The following is a 15,758-nucleotide window of genomic DNA, read 5'->3' as shown; positions in this document are numbered from 1 at the left end:
CTCTTCGCCCCCACCCCCACTCCGGCCTATTACCCTCACCTTAACCTCCTCCCACCTACTGCATTTCCAATGCCCCTCCCCCAAGTCCCTCCTCCGTACCTTTTATCTTAGCCTGCTTGGCACACTTACCTCATTCCTGAAGAAGGGCTCATGCCCGAAACGTCGATTCTCCTGCTCCTTGGATGCTGCCTGACCTGCTGCGCTTTTCTAGCAACACATTTTCAGTAAAGGGAAGACCATTGAGAACAGAGACAAGGAAAAACTTCTTTAGCTGGAGAGTGGGGAATTTGTGGAATTCATCGCCAGAGGGCTTGTGGAGGCCAGGTCATTGAGTATATTTAAGATGGAAATAGATAAGTTTTGATTGCCAAAGGGATCAAAGGTTATGGGGAGAAAGTGAGAAAATGGTGTTGAGAAACCTATCAGCTATGATCAAACTGCAGAGCAGATATGATGGGCCGAATGGCTTAATTTCTGCTTCTACGGAATTATGGTCTTAAACAGTGTTAAGTATGGGTATGGGGGATGAGAGAGATGTTAGGGATAGATAAGAGAGAGAGTTTTTCAGGAAAACACAATTGCCAAAGAGCAAGAGGGAAACAAAGGCTTACCAGACGTGTTCCTGGAATGTTGGGATTCTCCTACAAAGAGGTGGGGCAAACTGGGATCTGTATGGTGCTAGCGTTTCGAAGAATGAGAGGTCATCTCATTAAAATGTACAGAATACTTTGAGTGCTAGACAGGGCAGTTACAGCTAAGATGTTGTGGAGTCTAGAACAAGAGGTCACAATTTAAAAAGAGAGAGACACCACTTGGGCCCAGGATGAGGAAATAGGATTTTACTCTGAGGCCTGAGAACCTTTGGACTTCTCTATCACAGAACTGTGAAAACTCAGTCTTTCAGTATATGGAAAGAAGAAATTGAAACATTTCTGATTACCAACGGCACATAGGGTTATAGGGTTGGGATGAGTAAAAAGCAATGAAGTATTTGATCAGCCGTGATCATATTAAATGGGGAGGCTGGGGTGCAGACTCGATGGGCTGAATGGCCTACTCCTATCCCTATGTTCCGAATAAAGTCGAAGGTCTATAGCCGGGCGGAAGGTAGGTGATATTTTATATGGTAAAGAGGGTGACATTGAGATGTTAATGGGGCATACAGAAGACCAGGCCAGACCCCATGAAAACATTTTAAGAAGGTAGCCCAGACCCTAACTATTTTAGTTGTTTTAGGCAGATGCAAGATGGATATTCCAGGAGTGATGGAGCTGGTCAAACCACTTGGTTTCCAGTAAAACAGATTTTTTTTTTTAAAAAAAGCTCCTGAATAAAGCACAAACAGGATTTAGAACAACAGCTAGCTGAAAAGCCAACCGACATGATACCCTGCAACTTCACAAAGGACCTCTTCTGGTTTCCTGCAACATTCTCATAAACACCTTGGCAAAAAAGGTAAATTCAAGGATAGCACAATTATAACATCTAAAAGGCATGTGGATGATGGTACATGAATAGGAAGAGTTGAGAGGGATATGGGCCAAGTGCTGACAAATGGGAGTAGATTATGGTTGAGATATCTGGTCAGTATGGACGAATTGGACCAAATGGTCTGTTTCCGTGCTGTACATCTTTATGACAGGTTCTTACAGGAGAGGTATGAGAGCGAGAGCGAGAGTGAGAAAAATCAGCCAGGGATCATTTACTGAATCATGGAACCTCTTTCCGCTGAAGCCGTTTCCAGCGAAACCAAATTAAACGAGAGAAAAAATCGCTGAGCTGGTAGGACTGGCCACTCCCCTTTCATCGTACAACTGTTTCAAAATAAAACCCTTAAAGCCTTTTCTCTGGTTGTCTTGGGCAGTACCTGTTCGCCATGGGCAAAATCTCCCAACTCCAGACAAATCGAAACCTCTGACTTTTAGAACCTTTCTTGAAAAAAAAACTAAGGACAACATAACTTTGTTGAAGGGGCAGTATCATTACACAAAGTGACAAAAAAAGATGAGCTGGACAACATGGAGCCCACTGCCGACAGTGATCCCACACTACTGGCTTGGCAGATCTATGTAGACAGTGTTCCCCACTTCTGGAGATTAAATTCCAGGGGAGAAGGGAATCTTGACTAGCCAAACAACATTTACTGCTGTAATGTCAGTTTCCCACCAATTCTCCAAATGGGGTAGGTGGGGTCCCACTTCCACTGGACTAAATCAACCCCTGTGTATACAGGAGATATTGATGGAAGTAGCAAAATCACCAGAAATTGCTACTATCCAAAAACAGAAACAGTAGCAGTGGTTACAAGCTGAAATTATTGAATGGGACTGAATCCGGATTGCTGGAAAATCCCTCCCTTACATTGAGCGTGACTGTAAGTGACCGAAGACAGAGATCAAAGCGATAGGAAGCAGGGTGCGAAAATCACAGATGCATGGAAACTTGAGGTCACATCTGCAGACTGATGAAAGGTGTTCTGGAAAGCTGTATTGCAATCTACAGTTGGGATCCCCACCTTAACGGTGATGTATAGTTAGGACAACGCTGCACACTTTACAAACCACTATTCATGCTGGTGTTTGCTGCTACCTTCCCCTTTAATTGGAGCAAACTACTGGGGTGACCTTATAATGGTAACGGGCCAAGCAAAGAGACAAAATACACAGTGCTTTTGGAGCGCTTAAGCATGAACCCTTTCAGACCCTATACAAATGGAGGACACCACATTGTGAGCAGTGGATTCAGGATACAAAATAAAAAGCATAAGAGACTCATTGTTTATCCTGGAAAGAGTGATTAAGGCCCTGGAGGATGAGAAGAGATAAATATGCAGCGTCGCATCACCTACACAGGAAATACCAACAGATCATGAGACAGAGAGGCAGAAGTAGACCATTCGAGTCTGCTCTGCCATTCAATTAAATCAGAGCGGATTTGATAATCCTCAACTCTACTTTCCTGCCTTATCCCCATCAACCTCAATTCCCTTACTGTTCAGGAATCTCTCTCAGCCTTGAATATATTTAATGCAACCATCTCGACAGCTCTCTACATTAAAAGAATTCCACACAGTTTCACTACCCTTAGGAAAGGTTCCTCCTTTTGCTTCTTAAAATGGGTGACCCCTTACTTTGAAATTATGCCGTCTGGTCCTAGACTCTCCCACAAGGAGAAATAACCTCTCCACATCTACCCGGACAAGCCCCTAAACAATGCTGCATGTTCCAATAGGATTTCCTATCATTCTAACCTCAAATGAGTACTAGCTTCATCTACTCAGTAAGACATTCCTTCCACACCCAGGATCAATGTTGTGAACCTTCTCTGGGCTGCCTCTAATTCCAGTCTATCATTTCTTAGATAAAGGTGGTCAAAACTATCCACGGTATTCTAACTGTGGTTTGACGAGTGGTTTGTATTGCCTTAGCAACGGTATTCTATCTTTTGTATTCCATTCTCTTTGAAATAAAAGTCAACATTCCATTTGCTTTCCCTGTTACCTGCTGAACTTGGATGCTTGCTCTCTGTGCTTTATGCCCAAGGACTCACAAGTCCCTCTGTGCTGCAGCTTTCTGCAGTCTTTCTCTGTTTAAATAACATTCAGCCTACGGAAAGGAGGTGGATTTTGAGAGTAAAAGCGGAGTGGACCAGGGTGCTGCAGAGAGAACAGTCTTTTTCACAGAATTATAGAATCCCTACAGTGTAGAAACAGGCCATTTGGCCCAACAAATCCACAAATGACCCTCCGAAGAGACCCATTCCCCTATCGCATTACTCGACATTTACCCCTAAATAATGCACCTCACCTGCACATCCCTGAACACTATGGGCAAGTTAGCATGGCCAGTTCATCTAACCTGGGTGCTCCAGTTTGTGGGAGCAAACTGGAGCACCCAGAGGAAACCCACACAGACATGGGGAGAATGTACAAACTCCACACAGACAGTCGCTTGAGGGTGTAATCAAACCTGGGTCCCTGGCACTGTGGGGCAGCAGTGCTAACCACTGAGCCACCGTGCTGCCCAATGAATGTGGGAGGGTGAAAACAATCTTGTAGATATTGACAGTCTGAGTCCAACCCCAAGTTCAAACTCAAACTAAACTCTACTGGCAGATAGCTTTGAACTACATTTGTATGGAGTTTGACAGTGAGGTTTAGTTGATGCACCTATTACCTTTAGTACATTGTCTTGGGCCAACTATATCCTGTCGAGACTGACCCAGGAAAGCAGAGTGGAAATCTCAAAGCACGCAGAATGTGGCTCTGTTCCTTCAGTAGCTCAGCCAACCCAACAGCAGCATGGGAAATCTGCAAGGTCTTTTCTGATTTTGGTGTACAGGTGGCGACCTCATTGGCTTTCAAGAATTTCAAAAGTGAGAGCATGCAATTAGTCTGCAAAGTATAAAGGCATCAAATATTCTGGGGACTCTGCATTCTGCATCATTGTATGTTTGAAACTGGTCACTGAGCCACCAGTAAAGCGAGGATCAGGATGGGGAGAAGAAGATAGGGGAAACAGAGAAAGAGAGAGGGTAAAAGAAAGAAAAAGGGGAGAACAAAATTGGCAGACAATAAAGGAAGAAAAATAACTCAACCAACAGAAGCAATGACGCTTATTGATATCATTTCTTTAACAGAAAGATATGTCCCAAGATGCTTGAGCAGTAACAACATAAAACAAAGTACAACACTGGAGGTATGGAGATATTACAAATCGATGACAAAAAGCTTAGTTAAGCTGATGGGTTTTAAAGACCATTTTGAAGAAAAGAGAGCGGTGTAATGGGATAGAATGGTTTAGGGATGGAATCCCATAGCTTAGCCCTGGGCAGCTAAAGACACTGCCACATACTTTTTTTTTTATTCGCTTATGGCAAGGTAATTAAAGTCAAGGATACACAAGAAGTCCGAATTGGAAAACGAAGGGCTTCAGGAGATGACACAGAGAGGAGGGCATGATGAAGAGGTTCGAGAACAAAGGATGAGAACTTTCAAATTGAGGTAATGCTGGTCTGGGGACCCAACCATGGTCAGTGAGGAATTCAGACATGCAGTTTTGGGAAATCAGATAGTGTTTCAAAAAGGAAACCAAAACCTGGTGTAGTTTCTTCATATATGGCCTTAAATCGGGCAAATATTGTAAATTTAAAAGCAGGAATTTGACACTCTGCCATCTCAAAATAACCCATATGTTCCTTTAGGCAGAAAGATAAAAGGTAACAGCTGTTGAGTCACTCACTATGTAAACTTGTTCCTACGTCTGCCTTTGAGAAAGTAGACTACGCCAGAGATTTTCTCATGAATTTGAAAATTTTAATCCCTGTAAACTTGTGGCACTCAATAAGAGTGCACGCACAGAGCTGCACTGCCCGGGTGATGTTCAAAACATGACACATCTAAACAGAAGCCACCCACGTGGTTGGAAATCTGTTCGCATTCTAACAGTGCCAAATAGAACACTGCTTATAGAACTGGATAAAGGTGCTGCCATTCCTTATACCTGCAGTTCCTATTCAGTCGCCCATTTTCATATGGCACTGGTGAAGAGGGTCCTGTTAAAAGTTACAGGATTAATAGTTTGCTCTATGTCACCTAGTTTCAGAGAAGACCAAGCACAGCTCAAGTCAAAGACTGCACCGCTACAGATTCTTTGATTCTTTGTAACTTATTGATCTGAAATTCAATTAAAGCCTGTGTTTAGCCTGACTAATATACCACTTGCTTGCGACACCTTTACAAGTAAACAAGATAACCTGGTGTATTGCTGCCACAAAAGACCTCAACAAATAGGTAAATGTCACTCAATATTTGCACTCTCACTTCTTACATCTGAGAATGTACAGGTTATAGAACATTACAGCGCAGTACAGGCCCTTTGGCCCTCGATGTTGCGCCGAGCTGTAGAACCAATCTGAAGCCCATCTATCCTACACAATTCCATTTTCATCCATTTGTTTATCCAATGACCATTTACTCATTTGTGATGATTTGTACTGTTAACTCATCTACCTGGTTTTAAGTCATGAATGCTATTTATCTGGAGGTCAAGTCAAGAGTTGGATAGAAGCACAAAGTCTGACCGCAATAAAATAACATTTCTGCATTTTAATAATTGCATTAAAAATGGGTCAAAGAAGCTAAAGGTGAAGCGATTAAGAGGTCTTTGCAGATACATTGAACAATATTTTTAATTCATTGAGCCACTGCAACCACTACAGCAAATTAAAAGCTGAGCTTTACAGTGAATAGGGTACTTTACAGTAGGAGTGAATGGAAGTCAGAGTATACAATGGCCTAGTTAGAACATGTGCTTATCCTCAAACAAGACCTGGTTACGGGGACAGAAGGAAATATTCCAGCTTTACAGAGAGGGATAAGACCGTCCTTTAACATCAGCAAGGAGTGGGGGATTAACGGCTTCAAAATCTCTGAGGCATGGTACCAACAAATTCACAAACAACTTCTTCCCTGCTGTTTTTACAATTCTGAGTGGACCTTGCAAATATTAAATTTAATGTTGTCCTCGCTCTATGTGTCCTTTCTCTGCCACTGTAACATTGTATTTCTTGCTCTGTTCTATTGCCCTAATGCACAGCGTGGAATGATTTGCCTGAATTGTACGCAAAACAAACTTTTCACTGTACCTAGGTACATGTGACAATAATAAATCAAAACAAAAAAAAATCAAGTGAAATTACCATCACTTCTACTGTATAACCACTGCAGGCAGCCTATTGGTTATATATATTTTCAATGCTATTCTGGAGCAGGTGGGACATGAACCCTGGTCTCTTGGGCTCAAAGGTAGGGACAGTACCATTGTATCACAAGAGACCTTTATACTTTGTGTGATAACCTACTGGTTACATCAAGTAGTTCAAGCAGCTACTGGGACCATAAGGAAAGCCCATTTTCCATAGCAATGAGGCATTAACCCTTTCAAGATTTCTGCAAATTGAAGGTCTTCCTGCCACTGTTGGGAGAAAGTGAGGACTGCAGTTGCTGGAGATCAGTACTGGAAAGGCACAGCAGGTCAGGCAGCATCCGAGGAGCAGGAGAATCGACGTCTCCAGCATTTACATTGTTGCCCAGCTTTCACATTAACCTGTCAAGCTTAGGTATCACTCTGCAGGCAGCAGTAGGGTGAGGCAGAACTGGGAGAGGAGAAAAGGGGTGGGAGGACTTAAAGAAAGGGTAAATAATGGTCAGCTCCTTCTCATCTCATGTCACTCAGCCACGGAAACAGACCCTTCAGCCTAATCAGGCCATGCCGAACATAATCCCAAACTAAACTAGTCCCACCTGCCTACTCCTGGCCCATATCCCTCCAAACCCTTTCTATTTACTCATCTATCTAAACACCTTTTAAATGTTGTAATTATACCCCTCAAGCTCTGGTATCTCAGCTGTCAGGTATTCAAGATTGGAGACCCTGACCCCTGAATGCACTTTAATCAACGCGCAGACACGGGGAGAATGAAAGGGTAAATAATGGTCAGCTCTTTCTCATCTCATGTCACTCAGCCACGGAAACAGACCCTTCAGCCTAATCAGGCCATGCCGAACATAATCCCAAACTAAACTAGTCCCACCTGCCTACTCCTGGCCCATATCCCTCCAAACCCTTCCTATTCACTCATCTATCTAAACACCTTTTAAATGTTATAATTATACCCCTCAAGCTCTGGTATCTCAGCTGTCAGGTATTCAAGATTGGAGACCCTGACCCCTGAATGCACTTTAATCAACGTCAGGACATGCTTCAGACAAAATGAGCTCCTCCACCCTTTTGTGTAAAAAAAGTTCTCTTTCACACTATCCACCGCTTACAGCAAACAAATCACAGTGATATTAACACACTCACATGCAGACTATAGAAATTCAGTAACTTTGGTCTCTTGCACATCCTCAAATTTTCTTTGCCCTATCACGGTTGATCATGCTCGGACTTCTGAGGTCCTAACCTCTGGAAGTCACTTAGAGTCAGAGAGGTCTACAGCAAGGAAACGGGCCCGTTGGCCCAACCTACCCATGCTGCCCAGTTTCACAATTAATCTAGTCTTAAGCCTCTCCAGCTTTCTCTATTCAAACGTGCACCTTGCAACCTTCCTTTTCCACACAGTTTCTGATCACCCTCTCTAACATCTCCTTCCATGGTCTGATGTCAAACTTGTACGACTAAGCTCCCATATGCTTTGGAATGTTGTTACTACTTTAAAAAAAGGTGCTAGGTGAATGCACATGTTCGCTGATGATAAGGTGTGGACACCAGATCAAACTGGCAAAGGCAGATTTAGAGTGGGGAGGGGGCAGTGGCTTTCCTTCACATAGTCAACCAAAGATGGGAGAGACTTACAGGTCCTGCAAAAAAAACAAAACAGCCTCAGAATAATTAAGTGACTGTCAGATCTTTCTAGATGAAGTGGCAAACATGGGTGGAAAACTGCCACAATCTGCTGCAAATATCTGCACCTCAATTTAAACGCTCCCAATTCTAATGAAAGGTCGTTGATCTGAATTGTTGAGTGTTTCTCTGTCCACGAGCACCTGAGTAGTTCAACCTTGTTATTTTATTTATGTTGACTTCCATCCCATTACCTCTGTCTGCCCTGGACATCAATTCCATGATCATACGTTAACTCAAAAGAGAGCTTACTTTTCTGATTCCAGCCTATGTCAGTGATGACCAAAGTTGGCTGACTCTGCAAACAATCAGCTGGAAAACTGGGCAGAACTGAAGGTTAGGTCATGACCTGAAAAGGTGCAGAGGAGCAGATCTGCGCAGTAGACTGTAGTCCAATTCAAACCATCATGCTCGCAGACACGTACAGAACTGCACAAAAACAGGCTATTTGACCCAACTCATCTTATGTACACTAAGTCTTCTCCCACTCACTTAAATAACATTTCGAACACCATCTGCTGTCGCTCAGTGGCAGTGTTCTTGTTTCTGAGTCAGTTGTCACAGCTTTAGATCCCACCTGAGAGAGAAAGCTGAGCTTATAACCAAACTGACACTCTGCGACAGCGCTGAGGAAATGCCACACTGCCAGAGGTGCCCTCTTCAAAGTGAGACATTAAATTGTAGCCCTGTCGTCTGTTTCCTCAGGGACACTTGCAAGATCTTATGGGCACGATTCCTGGGATTCTGGTTAATACTCGCACACGAACAACATCTCTAGAACAGATTTGCTCTTCTCCTTGTATTTGGGAGAGGTCTTACTACATACAAGATGGACCAGGGTGGACAAAGTCCAAAGTCATAAGACTCCAGGTTATAGTCCAACAGGTTTATTTGAAATCACAATTTGAATTTTCCCTTGAGGGAACAGCGCTTTGAAAACTTGAGTTCACATAAACATGTTGGACGATAACCTGGTGTCATGTGACTTTGTTATTCACAAACTGCATTTAAAAAGAACATGACTGGCCATCATGTCCTTTGAGATAGCCAAGGTCAGCAAAGGGGTTATGAAAATGAAAACCTTTCTTTCTACTCTTATCTCTCTCGCATACTTTTACAGCATTTCCTGAAACATGATAGACCTTGGTCACTGCCTGATCCCAATGAAACATAAAAGATTCTGAGGGGGCTTGACAATGTGGTGCTGAGAGGAATAGTGAAGTGGGGGCATAGCTTCAAAATAAAGGGTGTTCTTTTTTAAGAAAAAGATAGGCCTGAATGTTTTTTCTCAAATGGCTGTTAGTCTAAACAGTTTTCTCACCCAGAGGGAGCAGTGGAGTCACTGAACATGTTCGAGGATGAGGTAGACAAATGCTTGATCAACAAGGGAATGAATGGTTAGGGGAAAACAAAAAGGAGAATGGAACTTGGTCAGAATTAGATCAACTCCACGACACGGTGGTTTAGTGGTTAGCACTGCTGCCTCACAGCACCAGGGACCCGGGTTCAATTCCCACCTCAGGCAATTGTCCGTGCGGAGTTTGCACATTCTCCCAGTGTCTGTGAGGGTTTCCTGCGGGTGTTCCGGTTTCCTCCCACAATCCAAAGATGTGCAGGTCAGGTGAATTGGATGTGCTAAAATGCCCATAGTGATAGGTGCACTAATCAGGGTAGGTTGCTTTTCGGAGAGGTGGGGGGAGAAACGTGGACTCATTGGGCCGAAGGGCCTGTTTCTACACTGTCGGGAATCCAATCTTATCAAATGACCGACTAGGCTTGATGGACCTATGTGTTATGAATTTACGAGTGCGTATTTCACATTCCAATCAACTTCCAGGTAAAAATGTTTTTCAGGGAAGGATCCTTGAATTTATGAATTATCCTTAAGTTTATGGTCTCATTCACAAATGAAAGTATTTTCTCTGTACCTCCCCTATCAAACTCCCGCGTAATGTTAACATCTGTATCAAACCAATTCTTAGTCTCCTGTTTTCCTCAAGGAAAAGATATCCAACTTACTCAATAGTTTCTGTTTTTGTGAACTCAATTCTAATACCACTTTGGGATTTCTTTTCTTCCTCTATATCTTTGCAGAATCAAAGTCAGAATCAGGCACAGTACTTGTAGTGGTTTGATAACCAAGACTTGTACGAGTTGAAGATAACAACTCTGCTTTTTAATTCTAATCCTTTAGAATTACAGGGCAACCTTGATTATCCGAACAACACGGGCAGGGGATATTTTGTTCGGATAATCAAATGTTCGGATAACAGTTTACCCAAGCATCGGGACCTCGAGATCTTGTTCAGATAATCCGAAATTCGGATTATCCAGGTTATACTTTATACATTTTGCTCTGAATATGGGCTCCTTCACCAGTATGATACTTCTTTGCTCTCTCTCAGTAATGTGGGCATCATTGGTAAACCAACATTTACTACACATTTCTTGTAGGACTCTGCAGGTGGTGAGCTGCCATCTTGAACTAATGTTGCAATTTGATACAACCAAGTATGGAAGGCAAGCTTACTCTTAACTCCATAGCCTAGGAGCACCAAAATTGGCCCCCGGACATCAACCCCAGCGGGAAGTACACATGCATTCATGCTGGGATAGGATTTGATTGTAAGTTTGCCAATGCATGCCTCCATGATCAAGAAACTAGTTGGCTTCCAAACCAATGGAGTCATACTGTCACACAATTCAGTGGTATTCAGAGTGACAGGGAAGTTATAAAACAAAACAGATGGCAGACGGATTAGGACACAACTTCCTGTATGACTAACATGGACTCTGACTCACTGGGTGAGGAGAGACATCTTACATTAGAATATTGCTCTAGAACTGTTTCAAAGGAATCAAGCTGCAAATGCAGCCAACCATAATGCAGCGGAGGGATTGTCAGCATATAGTCATCACACACAAGGTATTAGGTGTAAACTAAAATGATTGCAGCAACATGTAAATGAGACAAAAATATTAACAGACTCGCAGGTCATTGAGAGACCTAGATGCAACAGTCATTTCAACTAGAATTTATATTCTTGAATAGATTCCAAAAAGCTGGAGCCTGAGCAGGTTTTTACATTGAAATCCAGTTGTTGCTTTCTGAACACCTACGTAACGGGCCTTTGTTGTCGACAAATTGACTGTTGTGTTTCCTACACAATGATAGTTTTTAAACTGACGTACAACGGAACATCCTATCGATATCAAGTGACGAACAGCAAGCTCTTCCCTTCAAAGTGCTGTAGAAATTTCATGAAGTACCCTAATGTCATTTAAATATTACTCATTAACACAGACGAGCTTGAAGTGTTATCAATATTTAACCTCCGTGTGCTTTGTTGTTTCACTTTGGAGCTTTGCGCTCAGACAGATGTGCAATACCACAGGGATCACCAACCTCCTCAATTATTGCTCTGCCAACCATTCTTCATCAAACTGAGCATCAGGAACCAACAGGAGAAAATCCACCCGCGGTAAAAACATTTCCTTCCTTCATATAGCTGGTGCAAGTCAATGGAGTGACGGTTTGAAAACAGGAGTGAAAATTTAGCTTAAGTATGTGAGGCACATGCCCCTGTTCATTAATGATTACCAGCATCAGTTGCTATTGCAGCACCTCAGTACGAGAATCACAGAAACCACAGGCTAATTCAACCCACTTTGGGGGCACAGGTTAGTTTTGATCAGTCTCACGCCCCACAGCAATTCACAATATGGTATTTGTCATTTCCCTCCTCTCCCATCCCTTTCATTTGCCCTGCATCAAGGAGGTACTAATTAACAGAGAGGCAATCTCTCCTGATTGAAAAAAAAGAGGAAACATTCTTCAGACTTGTTCCTTTTTCTCTAAAATCACAACACCACTCTGAGTCAGAAGATCATACCATCAAGTTCCATACCAGAGACTTATAGAATTTACAGTACAAGAGGTCATTCCACCATTGTGTCTGTATCAGCTCCTGAAAGAGCTACCCATCTAGTCCCATTCTCCAACCCTCCAATTTCATCACTTTCAAATTTAGATTAGATTAGATTAGATTACTTACAGTGTGGAAACAGGCCCTTCGGCCCAACAAGTCCACACCGACCTGCCGAAGCGCAACCCACCCATTCCCCTACATTTACCCCTTCACCTAACACTACGAGCAATTTAGCATGACCAATTCACCTACCCTGCACATCTTTGGACTGTGGGAGGAAACCGGAGCACCCGGAGGAAACCCACACAGACACGGGGAGAATGTGCAAACTCCACACAGTCAGTCGCCCGAGTCAGGGATTGAACCCGGGTCTCTGGGGCTGTGAGGCAGCAGTGCTAACCACTGTGCCACCATGCCGCCCCAAAGATCCAGCTTTCTTCTGAAACCTCAGAATCTGCCTTCACCACTCTCCCAGATAGTGTATTCCAAATCCTAACAACTCTCGGAGTAAAAAAAGTATCTCATCTCACTCGTGGCTCTTTTGCTGACAATCTTGAAAGTGTGACTCCTAGTTACTAACCAAAACAGAATGTCCTACTTTACCCTATCATCGTTGTTCATCCTTTTGAACATCTCAAAAACAGTCACTTCTTAATCGTCTCTGCTCAAAGGAGAACAAGCCCAATCTCTCTAGTCATTCCTTGCATCTGAAATCCCTCATTTCTGGTATCATTCTTGTAAATCTCCTTTGCACTCTCTACAGGGCTTTAACATCTTTCCATTATTAAGATGCCAAGAACTGAACACCATACACCAAATGAAGTCTGACCAATGATGATTTGTAGAGGTGAAGCATAAAATCGCAGCTTTTTGCTTGTGGCAACCCAGGCCAAGTCTGATCTTACAGGTAGATATTAACATTCCATTATTTTAGAATTACCAGCATTTCCCTCAGTAAAGTAATAGTCAATAATTATTCCTCAACTGACATCACACAGAAATAGATTATCTAATTCTCATCCCTATCGCATAGGTGTTTTTGGGAGTTTCCAATGGTTTCAATTTGGCTACCAAGTTTCCTTGGGTTACAGCAGAGGCTGAACTTCAGAAATTGGCAGTAAATGGCTTTTGGGACATCCGTGATTACACACATACAAACTGCAGCAAGAGGTGGCTTGTTAGAAAGTTTGCTCTTTCACTTCTGAGGTCATTGAATGTTACTGTTTGAGAGGGTGACAGGAACGGACTGATACCTACACAAGGCACACAACTGCCTGCTCTTCACACGCCATCCTGTTCGGTTATCAGAACATACCGTGCTCATGACAAAGAGCCTCCAAACCACTTGAAAGTTGACACCAGAGGAACTTGCGCTCACTTGATGTATCAGGATACATTTTGACACACAGCGTTGGCATCCAATTCATTCTGGGATACCATTGGTGATTAACCAATGGTAGCACATTGACCAACTAAAACGGGGGGGGGGGGGGGGGGAGCAGCTAAGGATGTGTCAGGAAGGATGTGGCAAGGTGGAGAGGAAATTAGCATTTGGGAGGTGGAGCAGGCTATTCAGCCCCTTCAGCCTGTTCTGCCACTCAATTCCCCCCTTCCTGGTAGCCCATCCCAATAAATCAGAGGGAGCAATGTATACTCAGAGGGTAAAAGGGCACAGCAAACAGTACAAAGGGCAAAGACAGAGGGAAGGGAGAGCTGGTGATAATCTCCTGCCTTTGGTAAGTGGGAAGAGGGTCGGGTGGTTACAGTGAGGATGCCACTTACCTGCACTAGGTATCCTAGGTTTGATGTAGGCCTCATGGACGGTGTTCAGTATGAAGTTACTGAAGCCTTCTCTCCTGAAGAACTTGCAGACATAGACCTGGTTGTAGAGGCAGTTGAAGAGGAAGCAGCCACTGACCTGCCTGAGCAAGGGGTCCCGTTGGCTTTTCTGGTTCTGGTCCTCCAGCAAGACCACATTACAGCCCGGCCTCCTGCAGCACATCCGCACACAGTCTCGGGCACGGCTGACATTGGGAGAGCCCAGGAAAGTGGCTCCGTCAGCCACCGAGTCTTCGGTGTCCAGCACGAAGTCATCCCGGCCCAGGACGTAGTTGCTCAGGCACTGCTCGTCGCCGGCAGCCCGGCGCACCTGGAGCAGGTACAGAAAGCAGGGCAGGAGACGGAGACTGAGGCGCACACACAACATTGTCGCAGCTCAACTTCTCCTCCGTCTGTCTCGGCTCAATGGGGCGCTGGCTGTCCCAGGTAAAAACCCGGAAACTGGGCGAGCCAGTGTACTCCACACCCACCGACCACACAACAGGAAGTGTAAACCAACACCTCAAACTCAACTCAACTCCACTCCACTCCACAGGGGACCGACACAGCCTGGGATTACAGGCGCTTTGTCCGGGGGGTGCTGGCCACTCAAGCCATCTCCCATTCAAAGCCACTTAGCAAACTGTAACAGGCTGAGCATTCACAGGGAACCCCCCCCCCCAGCAACAGGCTTCTGTAACCGGGGAACCGAGGCTTGAACAGAAACTTGACACTCAACAGCATTTACAAGAAACTGACACTCAACAGGCTGACCATTCACAGGAATCTGACACTCAACAACAGGCTGATCATTCACAGGAAACTTACAGTCAACAACAGGCTGATCATACACTGGAAACTGATACTCAACAACAGGCTGATCATACACAGGAAACTTACAGTCAACAACAGGCTGATCATACACAAGAAACTGACTCTCAACAGGCTGACCATTCACAGGACTCTGACACTCAACAACAGGCTGATCATTCACAGGAAACTTACAGTCAACAACAGGCTGATCATACACAGGAAACTGATACTCAACAGGCTAATCATACCCAGGAAACTTACAGTCAACAACAGGCTGATCATACACAGGAAACTGACTCTCAACAGACAGGCTGATCATACACAGGAAACTGACTCTCAACAGGCTGATCATTCACAGGAAACTTACAGTCAACAACAGGCTGATCATACACAAGAAACTGACTCTCAACAGGCTGACCATTCACAGGACTCTGACACTCAACAACAGGCTGATCATTCACAGGAAACTTACAGTCAACAACAGGCTGATCATACACAGGAAACTGATACTCAACAACAGGCTGATCATACACAGGAAACTTACAGTCAACAGGCTGATCATACACAAGAAACTGACTCTCAACAGGCTGACCATTCACAGGACTCTGACACTCAACAACAGGCTGATCATTCACAGGAATCTGACACTCAACAACAGGCTGATCATACACAGGAAACTGATACTCAACAAGCTAACCATTCACAGAAAACTGACACTCAAAACAGGCTGATCATACACAAGAAACTGACACTTTACAATAGGCTGATCACTTATAGGAAACTGACACTCAAC

The 15,758-nt window shown here is 43.8% G+C and overlaps 1 protein-coding gene across 1 annotated transcript in view; it reads right to left on the bottom strand.

Moving 5' to 3' along the window:
• The window catches only part of LOC122553809 (kunitz-type protease inhibitor 1-like), a 66,229-nt gene extending 51,296 nt beyond the window's left edge, over nucleotides 1-14,933 (bottom strand). The window contains exon 1 of the mRNA XM_043698159.1: nucleotides 14,117-14,933. Coding sequence (XP_043554094.1) covers nucleotides 14,117-14,540 — 424 coding nt within the window. The 5' untranslated portion in view covers nucleotides 14,541-14,933. The remainder of the gene's footprint in view (nucleotides 1-14,116) is intronic.
• Nucleotides 14,934-15,758: the final 825 nt, after the last annotated feature.

The sequence above is a fragment of the Chiloscyllium plagiosum genome, chromosome 10, assembly GCF_004010195.1.
Source record: "Chiloscyllium plagiosum isolate BGI_BamShark_2017 chromosome 10, ASM401019v2, whole genome shotgun sequence".
Classification (NCBI taxonomy): Eukaryota; Metazoa; Chordata; class Chondrichthyes; order Orectolobiformes; family Hemiscylliidae; genus Chiloscyllium; species Chiloscyllium plagiosum.
The sequence above is the reverse complement of the archived record's forward strand: the minus strand, read 5'-3'. Positions and strand labels throughout refer to the sequence as shown.